The following is a 24,779-nucleotide window of genomic DNA, read 5'->3' on the forward strand; positions in this document are numbered from 1 at the left end:
AGGTAAGAGAGTCGAGGGGGACGCCCTGATATAGTGAATTCTCGATATCTACCCATTTTCTGATCCCTAGGGGGGAGTGCCAGGACACTATGTGGTTAAGGTGACATGCGTTAAAATAAGCCTGAAGGTCAGGGTATCCCAAACCCCCTGAGGTGGCACTCTTAGTCAACATAGCTCGTCGTAATCGAGATTTACGTTGAGCCCAAACAAATTTGTTGCACTGTGATTGCAAGGACGTCAGAGTCATTCGGGGCACCATTATTGGAATGGTCTGAAACAGGTAAAGAAGACTGAAGGAGATTCATTTTTAGGGCATTGATCCGTCCGATCCATGAAATAAATAAACGGTCCCATTTATCTAGGTCTTGCGTGAGAGTTTTAATTATGGGAACATAATTAGCCTGAAATAGGCTGGTGTAGGATTTAGTAATAAATATGCCAAGGTATTTAATAGCCGAGGGTCTCCAAAGAAAAGGGAAAGAAGACGTTAAAATCCTATGGGTATGTGGTGGAACATTAAATGTAAGAGCCTCGGATTTGGTGTGATTTATTTTGTAGCCATAGAGGGAACCATATGAAAGTAGTTCTCTCTGTAAGTTAGGGAGAGATATCAAAGGGTTAGTGAGAGTCAAGAATACGTCATCAGCAAACAATGATATTTTATACGGATTCTGACCCACTGTAACGCCCCCAATATCCGTATTAAGTCTGATTCGGGCTGCAAGAGGTTCAATGCATAGGGCAAAAAGTAGGGGTGAGAGAGGGCATCCCTGTCTAGTACCATTCTTCAGGTTGATTCGATGTGAGCTCAGGCCATTGGTTAGGACCGCTGATGAGGGGTTAGAATAGAGAGCCGCTATTGCTGTGATAAAGTGTCCATGGAAGCCAAATGCGGATAAGGTAGAAAACAAAAAGGGCCAAGAGATGCGATCAAATGCCTTTTCGGCATCTAGAGCCAGAGCAATCGCTGGTATTTTTGTCGTGTTTATTTGGTGAATCAAGTTAACAATACGTCTGGTGTTGTCCGAGGCCTGACGGCCGGGAACAAATCCTACTTGATCAGGATCTATTAGTGACGGCAGCACAGCATTTAGGCGTGATGCCAGTATTTTGGCAAAAAGTTTGAGATCGGTGTTTATCAAAGATATGGGTCTGTAGTTTGAGCAATACGAGGGATCCTTTCCGGGTTTTGGGATTACTATAATACGGGATGTCGTGGAGTCCGTGTGAAATGGTGTGCCCTGGAGTATTTTGTTAAACAAAGAAACCATATGAGGAATAAGTTGAGGGGCGAAGGTTTTATAGTACACCATCGGATATCCATCCGGGCCAGGTGCTTTAGAGGGTTTCTGGGTTTTTAATGCAGCCTCAATTTCCTCAGCAGATATGTCGGCATTGAGAGCAGCGTTAGTCTCCTCGTCTAACCGGGGGAGAGCGCATGTGTCTAGGTATTGTTGTGTCTGATCGGCTTGTGCTAAGGGGTCGGACGGGGGATCAAGATTATAGAGTGTCTTATAATAATCAAAAAAGACACTGTTGATTTTTTTGGGGTCGTAAGTAATATTACCTGAGGGCTGTCTTATAGAGTGGATGCATTGGTTAGCCTTTTTGGCGCGCAAGCGATTGGCCAACAAGGTGTGTGCTTTATTACTTTTATCGTAAAACGATTGGTTAGCCCATCGAAGTGAGCGCTCGACGTCCTCCGCCAAAAGTGATTGTAGGCCATCGCGTGCCTTAGAGAGTTCGGCTAGAGTTTTTTTAGAGCGTGTGCGTTTGTGTTCCTGATCCAATGTTGCAATGTTATTTGTTAATAAAGCAATTTGGTTTTCCCGACTTCTCTTACGGCGGGATGCAAATTGTATAATAGACCCCCTGATGACCGCCTTATGGGCTTCCCATATAGTGGCTATGCTACAATCACTTTCCACATGAACCGCAAAATATTCTCTAAGCTCAGTTTTAATTAAGTCTTGGAATTTAGGAATCTTCAATAATGTCTCGTTAAGTCTCCACGTCGGTCTACCGTCGGGGATATCAAAAATGTCAAATGCCGCAGCTAAAGCTGCGTGGTCAGTCCAGGTAAGTGGGATTATTGAGGAAGAGCGAGCGGCGCGGGAGAGAGGTGCACAACTCAGAATCATATCAATGTGAGAGTACACGTCATGTGGATTGGAATAAAAAGTGTAGTCTCTGGTGGTCGGGTTAAGAAAACGCGATACATCGAACAAACGAGCCTCGGCCATGCACCTGTGTAATACTGAGGAGTTTAGGGTTTGACCGCTGCGCAAAGGGACGGATCTGTCCATGTTTGCGAGAGCCATATTAAAGTCACCTCCGACAAGTGTTTTGCCTCGTCTATATGAGTAAAGGTCGTGAAAAAACTTACGGAAGAATTTAGATTGGGCAGTGTTTGGAGCGTATAGATTAGCCAAGGTAACCTCCTCGTGTCCAATTTTACCACGCACCATTATATAGCATCCCTCATTGTCATGTTTACAGTCTAGAAATTGGAAAGGGACTGACCCTTTTACCAAGATGGCCACCCCATGTCTTTTTGCTGTGTGATTGGAGTACCAGGCCATAGGAAATTGTTTAGACGTCAGGGAGAGATGGGAATCAGCTTTCAAATGTGTCTCCTGTAAGAAAACCACATCACCTTTTAATGTTTTAAGAGATCTGTGGAGATGAGAACGTTTCTGGGGAGTATTCAGTCCCTTAACATTGATGGACAGGCATGTTAACGGCATGGTTAAAGCAAGAGTGGGAGTGGTTCGCTGGTGGCCCCTAAAATCCCGGACTCTGCTAGGGTAGACAAGAAGAACAAAAGAGATAGATAGAAAGAGGAGAATGAAAATGTATGTTACTGTACACGAACAGTACTTAATAACTAGGCCTGTTTGTCAGTGAACACAGATATGTCAACTTGCCACTGTCTCGTGACAGAGGTCTAAGGGAGGAAGATAATAGAAGAAAGAGAAGCAAAAAAAGAAATAAGCAGGCGTAGTATCCAGTAGGCAGGATACTCGACTGCCAAGATTGAGCTCTAGAAAAGAGAAAGAGCTCACTTGCGGGATATAAATGCAGTATAGCAAAAGAGGGTATCAACCCACTATGTTTGAATGTACCTTTGATCCCTATGAGTCGGGGGAGGATGTGTCAAGACAGAGCCCTGACACCCCCCACCCGAGACCATTAATGCACCAAAATTAATAATAATGGACTTACATATAGCCATCCAAGACTTAGCTCTGGGGCGGATCAGTCCCAGATACCAAACGTTAACAAAAAAGTAATCATGTTACAGCTAGTATCAATAGGATAATAACATAATAACAATAGAGCATACAGTAACGTCGCCGAACAGGTCGGCGCCCAGAGACAGGCTCCATGGCGTCAAAAATGGGGTCGAACCATGACACCAGCCACCGGGCCAAGTCTCCGAGCCGCCGGCCAGACCGGCGAAACAAAAACGCTGCATTACGCGGAGTATAAAAATCCGCCAACAAAAGCATTGTGTGAAAACAGTAAAAGGGACGTTAATATACTAATACGGTATCTAAAACGTGGATTACATGGCATTTGAGCAAAGTTGAGAGCAAAATCAATCATACTAGACGTTGCAAAAACATAGAGTTCAAACATAAACGTAATGAGCAGCAGAACTATGAAGTAGCAACCGGGGACAACTGCAATTTTCGAAGAAGCTTGTCCCCTTCATCAGGAGAGTGGATGGTGTTAACTTTGCCATCAATCTCCACAATGAGGCGAAAAGGAAAACCCCAGCGGTATTTGTACCCATTGTCGCGCAGTGTAGAGGTGACGGCACGTAAATCACGCCGTTTGGCAATGGTCACCGGTGACAAGTCTTGGTAGATCTGAATCCGGGAGTCTTCAAATAAAATTGTGGTTGAATTCCTGCACGCCAGTGTGATACTATTTTTGATCTTAAAGGACAGAAATCGGAGGATGACGTCGCGAGGAGGGTCCGAATCCTTTGCTTTAGGTCTCAGGGCGCGGTGCGCTCTTTCAATCGAGATGGCTGAATCCGTAAGCGATGGGACCAAATGAAGGAACAAGCGTCGGAGGTATGGTTCCAGTTCGGAAGTTGAGACAGATTCTGGAATATTTCGGACGCGTAAATTGTTCCGTCTTTCGCGATTTTCGCTATCCTTATCCTTGAGGATTTCCAGCTCGCTGGATAGTTAGCTCATGTCTTCGCCCACTTGTTTACGGAAGTTCTGTTGGTGGTCTTCCCTTGATTCCAGCGCGGTTGTGCGGGAGTCTAGAGCCGCCATATCTGATTTTAATTCCCCGATCGCTGATTGAAGAGCTGTCGTGAAGGAGTTCTTAAGGTCTAAGATCATATTTTGAAGGGATTGAATATCCGCCTTGGTTGAAGGTGCTTCCGTCTGATCCATGATGGGGGTAGGCATTGGTGGGGGTGGAGATGAGGTTTCAGACAGTTTTTCCCGGCGTGAGAAATGTTGCGAGATATCTTGTGAAGCTCCCGTTTTTTTTGCTCAGGTGTTCGCTCTGCTCATAATATCTGGTAGGATAAAAACGTCCGTTTAAGTATTGGTGTCGAGAAAGGTTTACTTGGATGTTACGTGTTCAACAATTGGTCCGGGTGAGGGGGGAAGTCAGGCATCCGTAGTGCTACATCATTTACAGGACCTAGGTCCTATTAATCTGTGAAATTAGTGAGAGGGATTCCCAGGAGAGCGTCCCGGTTTAACACACTTCTTTCTCTGGGATTATGGAAAGGTATAGCAGCATCTGCAGGGTGAAGGATCTGGGATGTTAAATCACTTGAAGTAATTCTGGTAGTACAAGGAGCGTATTTCCATTTAGCTCCAGCGGGGGCAGCACAATTCAAGGAAGAGGGACCAATCCTGCCACCTCCAAGATGGCCGCCGTCCGTAGTGTGCAGCGTTTTTCTCCTACCCAGTTACCCTGCTGATTCTCCGTGGGGCCAGACCCTACCTATTCTCCAGGTGTCCTCTGCGGCCTCCGCTAGGTCCCCTCTGTCACCGCCGCGGCCCGCCGGTTAGCTGTTTCAGTGCGGCGCCTGCTTTCCGGCAGACGCCACAACCAAGATGGCCGCCGCCGGATCTCCTCAGCGTCGCTCTTCTCCGGCCCTGCGGCTCCCTGGCTCACCTCAGCCCCACTTCCAAGGCTCTCCAGGCAAGGGGCACCCAGCAGGACGGCGGGGTAGGTTCTGTGCAGTATGTTAAGGCGGCCGGAAGTTGATCCCTCTCCGGCGGGGGTGGACGAAAATTGAGGTCCCGGCTTCACCTCGTGGGGAGGGCCGCAACCTGCAAGCACAGGGCAGGCCTGTGCTCCGGCTCCGCAGCTCACTCCCAACGTGTCCCTAGATGCAGATGGTAGTGTGGGACAGTATTTAGGGTCTGTAGGCAGCGTGGGGGCAATTTTACAGTAAAATAGAAGCCTGTACCAGCAGGAGCTCTCCAGGGGCACGTCCTCTCAGTCAGGCCACAAGCCACGCCCCTTTATGTAGCTTTTTTATTGATAATAACAAATGTAACACTTAGGAACAGTAAGTACATGTTCACAAGAAATACATAGAAAATACAAGACAAAGTAAGTTACCATGGTTATGCATGAACAGGCTTAATATAAAGAAAGATGGCAAGTTCCGAGGTCATGACCAAGGTGCGGGCTTGTTAGCTTATTTTTAATAAAAGCAATGTCAATCAACCACGCAACCAAAGCAAAATGTATAGTAATATCTGGGTTTATCCTGATTACAACAGTCAGCACCTCTAATAGGCACTACACACTGGGCGATATTACTGAAAGATATGAACGATCTCGTTCATTAATGAATGAGATACCGTTCATATCTTTCAGTGTGGAGGCACCAGCGATGAACGATGCGCGGCCCCACGCTCGTTCATCATTGGTGCCCCGTCGCTTGTGCATGCAGGCCAATATGGACGATCTCATCCATATTTGCCTGCACTGCTATGGAGCCGGGTGACGGTCGGAGTGAAGAAAATTCACTCCCCCCGTCACTGCCTCCCCGCCGCCGGGTCGCCCGTCGGCCGTATCCGCCGTCGGGCAGCTTGGCGGCGGATCGCATAGTGGCCCTCATTCCGAGTTGTTCGCTCGTTATTTTTCTTCGCATCGGTGCGATTTTCCGCTAACTGCGCATGCGCAATGTTCGCACTGCGGCTGCGTCAAGTAAATTTGCTAAGAAGTTTGGTATTTTACTCACGGCATTACGAGGTTTTTTCTTCGTTCTGGTGATCGGAGCGTGATTGACAGGAAGTGGGTGTTTCTGGGCGGAAACTGACCGTTTTATGGGTGTGTGTGAAAAAACGCTGCCGTTTCTGGGAAAAACGCGGGAGTGGCTGGAGAAACGGGGGAGTGTCTGGGCGAACGCTGGGTGTGTTTGTGACGTCAAACCAGGAACGAAACTGACTGAACTGATCGCAGTGGCAGAGTAAGTGTCGAGCTACTCAGAAACTGCTAAGAAATTTCTATTCGCATTTTTGAGAATCTTTCGTTCGCAATTCTGCTAAGCTAAGATTCACTCCCAGTAGGCGGCGGCTTAGCGTGTGCAATGCTGCTAAAAGCAGCTTGCGAGCGAACAACTCGGAATGAGGGCCAGTGTGTAGGGCCCATAAGCTATACCTGTCATTTAGTTACAATAAAATGATTGAAAGAGAGAGAGAGAGAGAGAGCTCATCCAATCTGTAACCTAGGGCCTAATTCAGACCTGATTGCAGCAGAAAATTTGTTAGCAGTTGGGCAAAACCATGGCCCTCATTCCGAGTTGTTCGCTCGCAAGGCGATTTTAGCAGTATTGCACACGCTAAGCCGCCGCCTACTGGGAGTGAATCTTAGCTTCTTAAAATTGCGAACGATGTATTCGCAATATTGCGATTACACACCTCGTAGCAATTTCAGAGTAGCTTCAGACTTACTCAGCATCTGCGATCAGTTCAGTGCTTGTCGTTCCTGGTTTGACGTCACAAACACACCCAGCGTTCGCCCAGACACTCCTCCGTTTCTCCAGCCACTCCCGCGTTTTTTCCGGAAACGGTAGCGTTTTTATCCACACGCCCATAAAACGCCGTGTTTCCGCCCAGTAACACCCATTTCCTGTCAATCACACTACGATCGCCGGAGCGAAGAAAAAGCCGTGAGTAAAAATAATATCTTCATAGCAAATTTACTTGGCGCAGTCGCAGTGCGGACATTGCGCATGCGCACTAAGCGGAAAATCGCTGCGATGCAATGAAATTTACCGAGCGAACAACTCGGAATGAGGGCCCATGTGCACTGCAGGGGGGGGCAGATATAACATGTGCAGAGAGAGTTAGATTTGGGTGGGGTGTGTTCAAATTGAAATCTAAATTGTAGTGTAAAAATAAAGCAGCCAGTATTTACCCAGCACAGAAACCAAATAACCCACCCAAATCTTTCTGAACATGCTATATCGCCCCTTCCCCCTGCAGTGCACATGGTTTTGCCCATTTGCTAACAAATTTGCTGCTGCGATCAGGTCTGAATTAGGCCCCTAATTTCCTTGTAGCTGCAGCTTGCACCTGCCTAACATGCACTGGCTGCTGTTGAACATCCAGTAAGCACCTTGATCATGAATTACATTACATTGCCATCATTAATCAGAAAGAGGAACTAACACTTAAGAATCCTACTTGGTATCGACCTTCAACCACCCACGGAGCCTGATTTCCTTATGTGCCTAGACTCAGGAACAAGCAGATGACCATTTCTGAGTGATACATTTCCATATGACAAAAGTCAGAAGCCAATTTGTAAAGAATTTGTAGCATTACTGCCTCACAACACTGAGGTCATGGGTTCGGTTCCAGGGCCGGTTCAAGCCCGCTCTGCGCCCCGGGCATGAAATGGGGCGTGGCTTAATACAGGGGGCGTGGTCAGTTACGCCCCCTGTACATTAGTAGAGCCGCTTGAATGGTAAGCGGTCCGCGATTACGTCATCGCGCACCGCACAGCAAAAGGTCCTCTCCACGAAGGGAAACTAGACGCGTAGCATCTAGTTCCCTTCGTGGAGAGGACCTTTGCTGTGCGGTGCGCGATGACGTAATCGCGCACCGTTCAGCAAAGGTACTCTCCACGAAGGGTAACTAGACGCTACGCGTCTAGTTCCCTTCACAGGAGGCACAGACGGGGGACACAGCGGGCACAGCAGTGGCGGATCTTGCCATGGTGCGGCGCCCTCCGGAAGGCAGCGCCCCGGGCAAAAGTCCTGCTTGCCCGTGGCAAGATCCGCTACTGTTCGGTTCCTACCACGGCCATAACTGTGTGGAATTAGTATATTCTCCCCGTACTTGCGTGGGTTCCTCTGGGTACTCCGGTTTCCTCCCACACTCCAAAAATATTAATATACTGGTAAGTTAATTGGCTCCCAGCAAAAATAAAAATAAATGAACCCTAGTGTGTGTGTGCGTTTACATGGGCAGACTAGATACTGTAGGTCAAGTGGTTCTTATCTGCAGACAGATTCTGTTACTATCTACCATACATTATATATTTTATTGTTACCGTCTTTCTGAGGATGTTCCCTTATTTCCATTTAAAAAAAGACTGTAACCCAGAAGGGGTTCGGAATGTAATACCGTCAGTCAGGATGCTGGCGGTCACATGATCGGCAGTGGCATCCTGACACTAAAGATCCCGACACAGGACAGGATTTTAACCCTCCCCACTACCCTACCCATCCGGGGGTGGCGGCTACAGCTAACCCTTGGGGGTGTCAGTTATGGCTAAACCCACCCTCCCCCCAGTGCCTAACCCTCCCCCCTTCAGGCCCTAACCCGTACCCCGATACTTACCTTTAGGATGTAGGCAGTCAGTGTTTCGGCGCCGGTCTCCTGAGTGGTGCTGGGATTCCGGCCACATAAACGCATCCCCCCAGAAGATCCAACAAAGCAGTTTCAAGTACCACCATTTTTCGGGTCTGACACTGACAATATATCTTTTCTGCCATATGTAATCCTTAACATGGTTTGTTTGCGACCATATGGGTGGGCTTCAATTGGTGCAGAACAGATTTGCCTGGCCGAATCACAACACCTACTGCATTTACTGTGGCGGTATCACGCTCAAAAGTGTTCGCTATCCTGTAGGGTGTTGAGCATTGTTGAGCAAAAGGGGTGCGAATTGGCAGGGCTAAGTGTGCATGTCAGGCTGCCGTTGCCGGCATTTAAACACTGCAGCAATAGCAATTCACCCCCTTTGCCAGGAATAAAATTCCCCCCATTATCTCATCTCTTTTACTGTTTCCGTGTATCTTAGTGAACATGTTTATAGTGGAAGTACACCTATTTAATGAAGTCTTTATGTTGACAACCCTTTCCCCATAGTGTCCTCCTTTCAAGGTCATATAATTCCCAAGTCCCAGGATAAGTAACTGCTGTCCTTATCTGTCCCAGCAGCTTGTCCAGCTCAGCCTCCATTAATAAGTTCAAGGAGATGAGCTGTGAAAACAAATGAGGAAGAACAGGGATAAAAATAAAAACAGTAAAGACAGTTTACTTAGAACTTTCATACATTGCCTTGTACTTTTCTTACTAAAACTTTTTTTAGAAAATGTTCTGTTTTGTAACAGTTACAGAAACCAACAAACATACAATAAACACAATCATTGTGACATCATTAGTATTCATATTTCTGTGAGTAATTATTGTAAATTCAGTTAAACACATATACACTTTATGCGCTTGCGAGTGTCATTCACTGGAAAATAATATTGAAAAGAGCAGAGGAATCAACAGGAGCTCAATATTTGCAACCATTGCTCCTCAGAAACAGTTCCCAGAACCACCTCCCATTTAAATCTAAGAGAATCCAAAAGATGAGGCTTTATATGTGAATTCAAATTGGTATACACCTCAGAGGTATGACCCCTATCACCCAAATTAAGAAGCAGTGACTGCATGGCATGTCACAATTGGAGATATCTAACAATACAGAATTGGGAATATTAAAATCAGTACACATTTGTTGGAAGGACTTAAAGAACCCCCCCCCCCCTCCCCGCCTCAAATAATTGACCCAGAGAGGTAACCCCTTTCACTATCCAAAGGTTATCAGAGATGAGCTTAACAGCTCTGGATAGGAATTATTGAACCATGGAGGGGAATCTGCGTCTAAGTCATCCCATTCTCATAACGTATAGGCATAGCGCTATACCATCAGTGCTTGATATAGTAAAGGTTGTAACAGAGAAACAGAAACTTGTCTTAAAACTTTTAACAAAACTTTATGATACCAAATATATGTACCAATATGTGAACTTTACTAGTTGTCTGTGACTACACGACCATAATAAATCTAACTTAGTAGAAATGTGTTTATTTCTTCTCTTATTGTTTCTTCTGCTAGAGCAATGGTTCGCAACCTTTTTGGAATCACGGCACCCTAGAGTGTCAGAATTTGTTTCACTGCACCCCTATGCCAACATTTTCTTATTGAGAAATTTTGAAAAAAATATTAGATTAAGTAAATTGTGTTTATATGTCATCCTTAGGTTTAGTTATGTGGAGATGGACACTTCTGTTTGTCCAAATATTTAGGATTGGCAACCACCAGCACTGGTTTTGACTATTACATTGACCATAACTAATTTTAATTGTTCCTTAACCACCAATCCAAGGCACCCCTGCAAGTTCCCCGAGACACTAGAGATGAGCGGGTTCGGTTTCTTTGAATCCGAACCCGCACGAACTTCACTTTTTTTTTCACGGGTCCGAGCGACTCGGATCTTCCCGCCTTGCTCGGTTAACCCGAGCGCGCCCGAACGTCATCATGACGCTGTCGGATTCTCGCGAGACTCGGATTCTATATAAGGAGCCGCGCGTCGCCGCCATTTTCACACGTGCATTGAGATTGATAGGGAGAGGACGTGGCTGGCGTCCTCTCCATTAGAATAGATTAGAAGAGAGAGAGAGAGAGAGAGATTGTGCAGACAGAGTTTACCACAGTGACCAGTGCAGTTGTTGTTAAGTTAACTTTTATTTAATATATCCGTTCTCTGCTATATCCGTTCTCTGCCTGAAAAAAACGATACACAGCAGTCCACACAGTGTGACTCAGTCTGTGTGCACTCAGCTCAGCCCAGTGTGCTGCACATCAATGTATAAAAGCTTATAATAATTGTGGGGGAGACTGGGGAGCACTGCAGGTTGTTATAGCAGGAGCCAGGAGTACATAATATTATATTAATTTAAAATTAAACAGTGCACACTTTTGCTGCAGGGGTGCCACTGCCAGTGTGACTAGTGGTGACCAGTGCCTGACCACCAGTATAGTAGTATATTGTTGTATACTATCTCTTTATCAACCAGTCTATATTAGCAGCAGACACAGTACAGTGCGGTAGTTCACGGCTGTGGCTACCTCTGTGTCGGCAGTCGGCACTCGGCAGGCAGTCCGTCCATCCATAATTGTATAATTATATACCACCTAACCGTGGTATTTTTTTTTCTTTCTTTATACCGTCGTCATAGTCATACTAGTTGTTACGAGTATACTACTATCTCTTTATCAACCAGTGTACAGTGCGGTAGTTCACGGCTGTGGCTACCTCTGTGTCGGCAGTCGGCAGGCAGTCCGTCCATCCATAATTGTATTATTATAATATATACCACCTAACCGTGGTTTTTTTTTCATTCTTTATACCGTCATAGTGTCATACTAGTTGTTACGAGTATACTACTATCTCTTTATCAACCAGTGTACAGTGCGGTAGTTCACGGCTGTGGCTACCTCTGTGTCGGCAGTCGGCAGGCAGTCCGTCCATCCATAATTGTATTATAATATATACCACCTAACCGTGGTTTTTTTTTCATTCTTTATACCGTCATAGTGTCATACTAGTTGTTACGAGTATACTACTATCTCTTTATCAACCAGTGTACAGTGCGGTAGTTCACGGCTGTGGCTACCTCTGTGTCGGCACTCGGCAGGCAGTCCGTCCATCCATAATTGTATTATAATATATACCACCTAACCGTGGTTTTTTTTTCATTCTTTATACCGTCATAGTGTCATACTAGTTGTTACGAGTATACTACTATCTCTTTATCAACCAGTGTACAGTGCGGTAGTTCACGGCTGTGGCTACCTCTGTGTCGGCAGTCGGCAGGCAGTCCGTCCATCCATAATTGTATTATAATATATACCACCTAACCGTGGTTTTTTTTTCATTCTTTATACCGTCATAGTGTCATACTAGTTGTTACGAGTATACTACTATCTCTTTATCAACCAGTGTACAGTGCGGTAGTTCACGGCTGTGGCTACCTCTGTGTCGGCAGTCGGCAGGCAGTCCGTCCATCCATAATTGTCTTATAATATATACCACCTAACCGTGGTTTTTTTTTCATTCTTTATACCGTCATAGTCAGTCATACTAGTTGTTACGAGTATACTACTATCTCTTTATCAACCAGTGTACAGTGCGGTAGTTCACGGCTGTGGCTACCTCTGTGTCGGCACTCGGCAGGCAGTCCGTCCATCCATAATTGTATTATAATATATACCACCTAACCGTGGTTTTTTTTTCATTCTTTATACCGTCATAGTGTCATACTAGTTGTTACGAGTATACTACTATCTCTTTATCAACCAGTGTACAGTGCGGTAGTTCACGGCTGTGGCTACCTCTGTGTCGGCAGTCGGCAGGCAGTCCGTCCATCCATAATTGTATTATAATATATACCACCTAACCGTGGTTTTTTTTCCATTCTTTATACCGTCATAGTCAGTCATACTAGTTGTTACGAGTATACTACTATCTCTTTATCAACCAGTGTACAGTGCGGTAGTTCACGGCTGTGGCTACCTCTGTGTCGGAACTCGGCAGGCAGTCCGTCCATCCATAATTGTATTACAATATATACCACCTAACCGTGGTTTTTTTTTCATTCTTTATACCGTCATAGTCAGTCATACTAGTTGTTACGAGTATACTACTATCTCTTTATCAACCAGTGTACAGTGCGGTAGTTCACGGCTGTGGCTACCTCTGTGTCGGCACTCGGCAGGCAGTCCGTCCATCCATAATTGTATTACAATATATACCACCTAACCGTGGTTTTTTTATACCACCTAACCGTGGCAGTCCGTCCATAATTGTATACTAGTATCCAATCCATCCATCTCCATTGTTTACCTGAGGTGCCTTTTAGTTCTGCCTATAAAATATGGAGAACAAAAAAGTTGAGGTTCCAAAATTAGGGAAAGATCAAGATCCACTTCCACCTCGTGCTGAAGCTGCTGCCACTAGTCATGGCCGAGACGATGAAATGCCAGCAACGTCGTCTGCCAAGGCCGATGCCCAATGTCATAGTACAGAGCATGTCAAATCCAAAACACCAAATATCAGAAAAAAAAGGACTCCAAAACCTAAAATAAAATTGTCGGAGGAGAAGCGTAAACTTGCCAATATGCCATTTACCACACGGAGTGGCAAGGAACGGCTGAGGCCCTGGCCTATGTTCATGGCTAGTGGTTCAGCTTCACATGAGGATGGAAGCACTCAGCCTCTCGCTAGAAAACTGAAAAGACTCAAGCTGGCAAAAGCACCGCAAAGAACTGTGCGTTCTTTGAAATCCCAAATCCACAAGGAGAGTCCAATTGTGTCGTTTGCGATGCCTGACCTTCCCAACACTGGACGTGAAGAGCATGCGCCTTCCACTATTTGCATGCCCCCTGCAAGTGCTGGAAGGAGCACCCGCAGTCCAGTTCCTGATAGTCAGATTGAAGATGTCAGTGTTGAAGTACACCAGGATGAGGAGGATATGGGTGTTGCTGGCGCTGGGGAGGAAATTGACCAGAAGGATTCTGATGGTGAGGTGGTTTGTTTAAGTCAGGCACCCGGGGAGACACCTGTTGTCCGTGGGAGGAATATGGCCGTTGACATGCCAGGTGAAAATACCAAAAAAATCAGCTCTTCGGTGTGGAGGTATTTCACCAGAAATGCGGACAACAGGTGTCAAGCCGTGTGTTCCCTTTGTCAAGCTGTAATAAGTAGGGGTAAGGACGTTAACCACCTCGGAACATCCTCCCTTATACGTCACCTGCAGCGCATTCATAATAAGTCAGTGACAAGTTCAAAAACTTTGGGTGACAGCGGAAGCAGTCCACTGACCAGTAAATCCCTTCCTCTTGTAACCAAGCTCACGCAAACCACCCCACCAACTCCCTCAGTGTCAATTTCCTCCTTCCCCAGGAATGCCAATAGTCCTGCAGGCCATGTCACTGGCAAGTCTGACGAGTCCTCTCCTGCCTGGGATTCCTCCGATGCATCCTTGCGTGTAACGCCTACTGCTGCTGGCGCTGCTGTTGTTGCCGCTGGGAGTCGATGGTCATCCCAGAGGGGAAGTCGTAAGCCCACTTGTACTACTTCCAGTAAGCAATTGACTGTTCAACAGTCCTTTGCGAGGAAGATGAAATATCACAGCAGTCATCCTACTGCAAAGCGGATAACTGAGGCCTTGGCATCCTGGGTGGTGAGAAACGTGGTTCCGGTATCCATCATTACTGCAGAGCCAACTAGAGACTTGTTGGAGGTACTGTGTCCCCGGTACCAAATACCATCTAGGTTCCATTTCTCTAGGCAGGCGATACCGAAAATGTACACAGACCTCAGAAAAAGAGTCACCAGTGTCCTAAAAAATGCAGCTGTACCCAATGTCCACTTAACCACGGACATGTGGACAAGTGGAGCAGGGCAGGGTCAGGACTATATGACTGTGACAGCCCACTGGGTAGATGTATGGACTCCCGCCGCAAGAACAGCAGCGGCGGCACCAGTAGCAGCATCTCGCAAACGCCAACTCTTTCCTAGGCAGGCTACGCTTTGTATCACCGCTTTCCAGAATACGCACACAGCTGAAAACCTCTTACGGCAACTGAGGAAGATCATCGCGGAATGGCTTACCCCAATTGGACTCTCCTGTGGATTTGTGGCATCGGACAACGCCAGCAATATTGTGTGTGCATTAAATCTGGGCCAATTCCAGCACGTCCCATGTTTTGCACATACCTTGAATTTGGTGGTGCAGAATTTTTTAAAAAACGACAGGGGCGTGCAAGAGATGCTGTCGGTGGCCAGAAGAATTGCGGGACACTTTCGGCGTACAGGCACCACGTACAGAAAACTGGAGCACCACCAAAAACTACTGAACCTGCCCTGCCATCATCTGAAGCAAGAAGTGGTAACGAGGTGGAATTCAACCCTCTATATGCTTCAGAGGTTGGAGGAGCAGCAAAAGGCCATTCAAGCCTATACAATTGAGCACGATATAGTAGGTGGAATGCACCTGTCTCAAGTGCAGTGGAGAATGATTTCAACGTTGTGCAAGGTTCTGATGCCCTTTGAACTTGCCACACGTGAAGTCAGTTCAGACACTGCCAGCCTGAGTCAGGTCATTCCCCTCATCAGGCTTTTGCAGAAGAAGCTGGAGGCATTGAAGGAGGAGCTAACACGGAGCGATTCCGCTAGGCATGTGGGACTTGTGGATGCAGCCCTTAATTCGCTTAACAAGGATTCACGGGTGGTCAATCTGTTGAAATCAGAGCACTACATTTTGGCCACCGTGCTCGATCCTAGATTTAAAGCCTACCTTGGATCTCTCTTTCCGGCAGACACAGGTCTGCTGGGGTTGAAAGACCTGCTGGTGACAAAATTGTCAAGTCAAGCGGAACGCGACCTGTCAACATCTCCTCCTTCACATTCTCCCGCAACTGGGGGTGCGAGGAAAAGGCTAAGAATTCCGAGCCCACCCGCTGGCGGTGATGCAGGGCAGTCTGGAGCGACTGCTGATGCTGACATCTGGTCCGGACTGAAGGACCTGACAACGATTACGGACATGTCGTCTACTGTCACTGCATATGATTCTCTCAACATTGATAGAATGGTGGAGGATTATATGAGTGACCGCATCCAAGTAGGCACGTCACACAGTCCGTACTTATACTGGCAGGAAAAAGAGGCAATTTGGAGGCCCTTGCACAAACTGGCTTTATTCTACCTAAGTTGCCCTCCCACAAGTGTGTACTCCGAAAGAGTGTTTAGTGCCGCCGCTCACCTTGTCAGCAATCGGCGTACGAGGTTACATCCAGAAAATGTGGAGAAGATGATGTTCATTAAAATGAATTATAATCAATTCCTCCGCGGAGACATTGACCAGCAGCAATTGCCTCCACAAAGTACACAGGGAGCTGAGATGGTGGATTCCAGTGGGGACGAATTGATAATCTGTGAGGAGGGGGATGTACACGGTGATATATCGGAGGGTGAAGATGAGGTGGACATCTTGCCTCTGTAGAGCCAGTTTGTGCAAGGAGAGATTAATTGCTTCTTTTTTGGGGGGGGTCCAAACCAACCCGTCATATCAGTCACAGTCGTGTGGCAGACCCTGTCACTGAAATGATGGGTTGGTTAAAGTGTGCATGTCCTGTTTTGTTTATACAACATAAGGGTGGGTGGGAGGGCCCAAGGATAATTCCATCTTGCACCTCTTTTTTCTTTTCTTTTTCTTTGCATCATGTGCTGATTGGGGAGGGTTTTTTGGAAGGGACATCCTGCGTGACACTGCAGTGCCACTCCTAGATGGGCCCGGTGTTTGTGTCGGCCACTAGGGTCGCTAATCTTACTCACACAGCTACCTCATTGCGCCTCTTTTTTTCTTTGCGTCATGTGCTGTTTGGGGAGGGTTTTTTGGAAGGGACATCCTGCGTGACACTGCAGTGCCACTCCTAGATGTGCCCGGTGTTTGTGTCGGCCACTAGGGTCGCTAATCTTACTCACACAGTCAGCTACCTCATTGCGCCTCTTTTTTTCTTTGCGTCATGTGCTGTTTGGGGAGGGTTTTTTGGAAGGGCCATCCTGCGTGACACTGCAGTGCCACTCCTAGATGGGCCCGGTGTTTGTGTCGGCCACTAGGGTCGCTAATCTTACTCACACAGCTACCTCATTGCGCCTCTTTTTTTCTTTGCGTCATGTGCTGTTTGGGGAGGGTTTTTTGGAAGGGACATCCTGCGTGACACTGCAGTGCCACTCCTAGATGGGCCCGGTGTTTGTGTCGGCCACTAGGGTCGCTTATCTTACTCACACAGCGACCTCGGTGCAAATTTTAGGACTAAAAATAATATTGTGAGGTGTGAGGTATTCAGAATAGACTGAAAATGAGTGTAAATTATGGTTTTTGAGGTTAATAATACTTTGGGATCAAAATGACCCCCAAATTCTATGATTTAAGCTGTTTTTTAGTGTTTTTGGAAAAAAACACCCGAATCCAAAACACACCCGAATCCGACAAAAATAATTCGGTGAGGTTTTGCCAAAACGCGTTCGAACCCAAAACACGGCCGCGGAACCGAACCCAAAACCAAAACACAAAACCCGAAAAATTTCAGGCGCTCATCTCTACGAGACACCCTAGAGTGCCACAGCACACATTTTCGTAACCACTGTGCTAGAGAATTTATACTGTAAGCTCCATTGGGGTAGAGACTGATATGAACGGTTACATTTGTTACTATGTAAAATCAGCCAAACCGCCCCTGGTTATACAGATGTAAAGTATGGCAATGGTGGTTTACACACAGGCATACAGATAGTTAGAAAGGTAAATAGGTATATAGCTTTTTAGTACACTGACAATATTTATATATTAGATAGATAGATAGATAGATAGATAGATAGATAGATAGATAGATAGATAGACAGACAAATATCTCATTATCTCAGTTTTGGTGCACACTAATAAAAACAGGCTTGATGGTAATATCCTATATAATAAAAGGCTAACACTACTCCTTACCTCTATGGGGGGAATTCAGGTGTTTTGTGGCCACTAGATGGCGTCCGACGGAGCAAATCAAGTGCTGCTTGGTTTGGGCGCACACAACCGCCGGTGCTGACATTACTGTTATGTTGTTTTATTTTGACAGGCTGGTAACTAGTAAAGTTATAAACAGTATACACTCATCATCTTTAAAAATCAGAACTAAGAAACCATTACCAATCCCAAAGTAATATTCATTCATTATGGCTAAGAAATGTCTTTGGGAAGGCATCAGGGCCAGATTAAGGTAGGGGCGACATCCCGGGGTCCCCATACATTAGGAGCTCCCACACAGAGCAATGTTTAAGTGGAGATTTACTCCATTGGCAGCCTAGTTGTGCCGTCGCCGAGGTCGTCCATAGTCAGCAAGTCTCGTAGGATGGTGAGACAGTATGCCTGATCCCGCAGCGCGTGATGATTCGGCGGCGGCGCTGATTTTACCTCGGCGTCTGCAGCTCCGTGAAGGGTCAGGTGTGTGAACTGCTGGCGCTGGACCTAACTCGGCAGCTGCTGCTGAACATTCTTGAGTGTGTGTCACAGGTGGGGGGTTATGGGAAACAATTTAACTTGAAGCCCCCACAACTTCATTGCACCTGGGCCCCCACCAGCCTTAATCTGGCCCTGGCAGACATCATGTCATTAAGTATGACTTTAGTGTAAGTGCTGGGTTTTGGTGCTAATATATAGATGGCTCTAGCTAGATGTAGATATAAATTTACAATATTACAGCAAATGTCAGGTTTCTTAAAGTTTGCTTGTTACTGATATATTTTTAGCATGGGCCTAAACAGATTTGTACATAGTCAAGAGGGCAGTGCTATGTAATGTTTCATTCTTTATATGGGTACAACATTTTCTGCTATGAATATGAATTGTTACAATAAATAAAACCACATAGTTTAATAATTTACAGCTATCTCCTCACTTGCTTTGTGTCTCTATCAATTTCCCCAGAGATACATTTTGGAATATCAAACAGCACTGAGGTGTGATGACTTCAGTCATATGTTTAGCATACTACTTAAATCATTTGAAAAGATTAACAGTGAGAAAGTGGCACTTGTCCAAAACCAAACTGATTTACTAAACCACACGATTCCTGTAACCTGTTGGCTGTCAGACACGCTTTTGGAGTTAAGCTTGGTGCTGTGATTTACACATACAATTGCTGTCTATCCCTTTCTGGCTTACATTAATGCATAAAGCAGTCTTAAATCAAGAGACATGAAGCGCCTCTCAGCCTGAAAAAAAGACTTATGAAGCTATTTCAAAGTCATTCTAATATATATCCATTATGCATTATAAAGTTTATGGTCTAACGTAATGAGTGATGTGGAAGACTTACATAACACTCAATAATGGATATTCACAATTACAGCATCATTATTTAAACATTGAAGGAGTTTTCTACATGAAATTATTACCCCTTGTGTACTTTGCTGGGGTTCACTCCCGCTGGACTCCTCTGGAACCCTTACATACTGGAATTACTTACAAACTGTACCTCTGGGACCCTGCTGAACATCCTCTGGTATCTGGTACCTCTTCTTGCCCATGGCTGACCACTAAAAGTACCAGGATGTTTAGAAACTGAATAAATATTGGGATTTCAGGGCTGGGGCACTTATTAAAATACTTTTATGTGAAAAAAACCCTCTTAAAACTTAGTTGCCCAAATGTGTATGTCTGATGCAGTACAGTAATTCTGTCATACACCTGAGAACAAGCAAAACATTTGTCAGTTTGTGTCGCAACTGGAGACTACTTGGACAATAATCTTTTTTTATCGAAGACTAACATACATTGAAGATTTTTAATTTCAACATATTACAGATTAGACATGAAATTGTTATTATGAAAAGGGATATAAATGTAATAGCGGTCTACAGGTGCATGAACGGTGTGCCACCAAACTAGATGTTTCAGGCACAGATACTGTATTTCTCTTTTTAACATCATCCGCCTTTTTTTTCCATCTGTTCTATGTATAAAGTATTCTATAGCTTGTGGATTTTCTCAGCCTACTGTCATACATATTCTGTGCGCATCCACAAAGGTGTTACAGGACAACTGGGAGTGGGTGGCTATAACCGATTTTCCTTACTGGGGTTTGAAAAGAGTTATGGGGTGAATTTTATAACCTGAGCAAACTAGATGTCATATGGATGTCCTGCTTTCAAAACAGCAGACGCCTTAATTTTGTACTTAAATTACTTATGTTTTTGTTACCAAAATTATCTTTTAAAAATGTTTTAAATAACAGATTTTGCAATACTATAAAACAGATGTTAAACAACGTTGTTCCAGTATTACCTGTAGGATGGCAAATATATTGTTCACGTGTTTCCACCTTGTGGCTGTTCTTGAGAATGCATTACAAAACTCCAGAAAAAATCCCAAACAAAACATATTATCATAGGTCATTGTAAAGTTTCTTCATCTACAGCTCAGTGCAGATCTTTGGTATTAAATTCAAGTAGCTCAAAATGACTTTTCTTAGGATTCTAGCACTAATGAAGATGATTGCTACTCACTATGGGGACTGTCCTGCAACATAGTCCTGATTAAAATACTAAATTGTTCCAAGATGCACCATTTCCAGCAGTTAGTAGCACAGAATTATTAATAATAATAATAATTAAAAAAAAAATAAGTGAACTAAATATATAAAAAAAAACACATCTATACCACATTAGTAATTACTATAGCAGTTAATGAATTATAAGAGAGCTATACCTGAAAAATATTAATAGAAAGACTGTTCTCCTCAAGCTATATTTCTCAGGCAGTCTACCTTCCAAAATTCCCTGCTGCCCTGCAGTTATGTGGCCATAAGTCGCACAGCACTGTGCCGCAGTGCAGCAAACTGTTCAGCGCTGCCCTGCCAGAAGGAGAACAACTGCCCCCTCCACCTTGACCCTGGTCCACCCTGTCAGAGCTGTTCACAATGGAAGGGGGATGCTGGCCGTCTCCTTCACCTCAACCACTATAGGCAAGCACGGCAGCCTTCACCCCCAACAGTAAGTGACTTGCTGGATGAGAGGAAGGAAGAGTGCACGATGGACTGCTGCTTACATGCTGTGTTAGGGTTCACTCCGCCCCCCCCCCCCCCCCCCCCCCCACCTTCCTGGTTCGCACACAGCCATACCTCTCCCGTGCATTCTGCATAATGCCGCCCGGCAAGAAAAAATGTCTGGGGAGGACACTGGAAAGATAATGTGATAATATTTTGAATGTGCAGTTTTGTTCTTCAGAAAATACTATTCAGTTACTGATGCACAGATCCACAAGTCTTTATATATATATATATATATATATATATATAGTAGTGGTAATAAACGGCACTCAGGAATATAACCTGTTCAGCTGAAAATACGGACCGTATTTGTATTCCTGAGTGCCGTTTATTACCACTACCATATCTATTCGGGTAGCGGGACCGTTGTATTATTATTAGAGACACTTTTTGTTATTTATCTATAACAATATATATATATATATATATATATATAGATAGATATATACATAAGGTGTATTGGTGTATTTTAAATAGGGCCCTAACATTGTTATGGTGCTTACAATAATTGAGTGCATTTCTTCTCACCACTTTTTCAGAAAGAGATGACAACACGAATGTGTCAGTGAAGGAATGCACCCTGAAGATCAAAGGCAACAGCAATATCTTTCTGGTCATGTCCGTTTTACCCATGGAGAAGACATGAATGTGTGTGACTAACCACCTGGACCCTTAAGCGGACAGTTTCTTTGTGTTTGGGATCTGTTCTTGCCCAGGCTCTGACATTGCTGCTAGCACAATCCTGAGGAGAGTGTAACTGGAGATGAGCCAAGCGCAAGTCTCTTTATGGCATATTGTATTAAGACGCATATTGTATTAAGACACATTCAAAGAGATAAACAGTCCTAATACGTTTCTGCATAGCATCACTGGATTCAGCTTTTTGTCAGATACTCTTATATTTTTTAAGTGACTGATTTGTACTAATGCTAAATCAAAATTGTCCTCTATATTTTCTACAGAGCTTCTTTTTCACTGCACCTTGTACTTGATATCATCACATTACTTTTGGTTGACTGTTTATGTAAATCCACATGCACATACTCAGATTCGTGACTTTGTACAGTATAACATGTGCCCCTACAGGTGGGAAGTTAATTGATGTATGATGGAGACAGAAAAACAAATTGTAATATAAGGTAAAATAAAGAGGGGCCAAATATAAAATAGATGGGACCAAATAATATTGGTGTTTTGGGCTATGAAATAGGCACATATCAGGTTTGACTGCATAGTATTATTTTCCTGTAGCTAACTGGTATTAGTTGTGTGTCCAATCCACTGGCAATACAGTTGGAAATATTCTGCCAAATGCAGTAATGATTCTATTTGTTAAGTCACACATGTGGCTGGGCAAATACGTGTTCTGATAAGGAGCCATCACTGTTTGTCATGTCTTGTCAATTTTAAGGTGTGTCATACCCCTCAAGCTAGGGTTTATGGATAGCATGTGCACCTTAGCCCAACTAATATTCTCTCTATTAGAGATCTATTAGAAAGTAACCCTGTGCACCAGCATTACCTTCCCCCACCATCAGAATAGTCATGGAATTACATTTTATCTGGCAGTTCCCATTATTAGACATACATTTATATCCTTTGCCAGCTTTAGGGTTTTATTTGTGAATTTGAGCAATGATATAACTTATGGGGCCCATACCAATGTGTCCACTTACATCTAGCCTACTGGCCCGTTAAACAGCCCCTCTAGTCACGCCGTGCAGTGGCATGACTTGGTAACGCAGAGCATATTTTTGTGCGATTTTTTTCATTAAAATGTGTCTTATTTGCAAAATAATGCGATTAAAATGCTGATTAAAATGATATGCAGCATGCCTATATTATGTGTAATATAGTATTTTGTGTACAGATATAGCAGCGGTCACACACAGAATATAGGAATATAGGCATGCCGCATATCATTTTAATCAACAGAGTCTGCTTGTGCGTCTTAGTTATATAGGGATGCGAATGAGACGCATTTAGCCAAAAAAGATGCACAATGTTAACAGAGTTGCATGGGACCTGTCAGCAGGTATTTCCCACAAGATGTATGAGGACACATCTGTACATTAGGCATCTATCAGGGCAATTACTACTTCTGCTCATACCTGAGTCAGGTCATAAACAAAATCCGACATGTTGGAAATCCTTAATTCGCTGGTTCTGACCCAAAAAATGATTGGAATCTGCGAGATGGGGGATTTTTGACATGTCAGTTTATGCTTATTCTCCGAGAAATCGCAAATCATCGGAGTCTGCCGATCATTGGATTGGATCAACATCGGGGAATCAGAAAATTGCTGGTAGAGATGTGCGAATTAGTTCTCCAGAAATCCTAATCCACTTGAATTTTGTGGATATGAACCAAAACCTGGTCCCGATCTCCTGAGGGGACTCAGGTCGGGTCTTCCTGCTGTTCAGAATTCAGATTTTAAATTGCAAAAATTACATGATTTTTGGATGTTTTTATCGATTTTTTTTATCAATGATTATCAATTTTTTTCATTGATTTTTAACCAAAACAAAAACCCGAATCCAAACCAAAATACTTAAGGGTAGTTTTGGCAAAACCAAAACATGATGATGAATTAGAGATAAAACCACAACACGGGAGTTTCCACACATCTCTAATGTATGGCCCGCTTAAGACCGTCATGGTATGTCAGAAATGTATTGATATGTAGCTTCTACATTCACTTTGTATTTTACCAGAACAAGTGGTAGCAGGCTCTGAAATAGTGCAACATGCACAAAACATTGCTAATACATTTTAACTGTATATTAATATGTGTGTATAGTAAGAATAAGTGAGAGTTCAGATGAGCGGTAATAGCGGATTCAGTATGATATCCCGGCGATCAGGAGACCGACGCCGGGATCCCGACAGTCGCGATACCGGCGGTGAGCGCAGCGTGTACCTTTGCGGGCTCGCTGCGCCCGCCATGCTTTAGACCAGTGGTGACAGGGTTGTATTCCCCTTCGGGTGGTGGCATAGAACACCACCCAAAGAGGAATGCAGTCGGGTGTCGGGATTCCGGCGTCGGTATCCTGACAGCTGACATAATGAATGCCTCCTGTAATAGCTACTCAGGTTAAACCATTGTCTTCCAAGCACCATTATCTATGCTGCGCTATCATATGGCAACAGAACAAAAATAAATCTGCCTTCTGAATAAACAAAACAGCTGTGTAGCTATATGACTCTGGCTTCTTGTCACATAGCAAAGGCATTATATTATATGTAGGCTACTCAACAAAATGTGACATACAGTATGTTACTTTATGATGAGTCTGGAACAGGTCTACAGGTGCCTGATGCGATGTAAGTTATTAAACATTCTCGGTAAAAAGTTGTGTAAAATGCTGTCGCTATATAAAGGTTAATAATAATCTGCCAAAGTCCTGCAAAGACAAACCCACACTACAGACCATTTTCAAATTCTCTGCACACAGAGAATTGTTGCGTGTTATCACCATAATATACATCTCTTCCAAAGGAAGCAATTGTATGATGATGTTCTTTACATTGTACAGAAACATAGAAAATAAGAATTTACTTACCGATAATTCTATTTCTCATAGTCCGTAGTGGATGCTGGGACTCCGTCAGGACCATGGGGAATAGCGGGCTCCGCAGGAGACAGGGCACATCTAAAAAAGCTTTTAGGTCACATGGTGCGTACTGGCTCCTCCCCCTATGACCCTCCTCCAAGCCTCAGTTAGTTACTGTGCCCGGACGAGCGTACACAATAAGGAAGGATCTTGAATCCCGGGTAAGACTCATACCAGCCACACCAATCACACCGTACAACTTGTGATCTGAACCCAGT

General features: G+C 44.5%; 1 protein-coding gene across 2 annotated transcripts in view; it reads left to right on the forward strand.

The window, feature by feature from the left end:
* Window positions 1-24,131, forward strand: part of MOB3B (MOB kinase activator 3B) — a 206,954-nt gene extending 182,823 nt beyond the window's left edge. For both annotated transcript variants that reach the window (XM_063914093.1, XM_063914094.1), the window contains one exon: window positions 21,486-24,131. In XM_063914093.1, coding sequence (XP_063770163.1) covers window positions 21,486-21,515 — 30 coding nt within the window. In that variant the 3' untranslated portion in view covers window positions 21,516-24,131. The remainder of the gene's footprint in view (window positions 1-21,485) is intronic.
* The last annotated feature ends 648 nt before the right edge of the window (window positions 24,132-24,779 follow it).

This window comes from Pseudophryne corroboree, chromosome 1 (genome assembly GCF_028390025.1).
Source record: "Pseudophryne corroboree isolate aPseCor3 chromosome 1, aPseCor3.hap2, whole genome shotgun sequence".
In the NCBI taxonomy this organism is placed as follows: Eukaryota; Metazoa; Chordata; class Amphibia; order Anura; family Myobatrachidae; genus Pseudophryne; species Pseudophryne corroboree.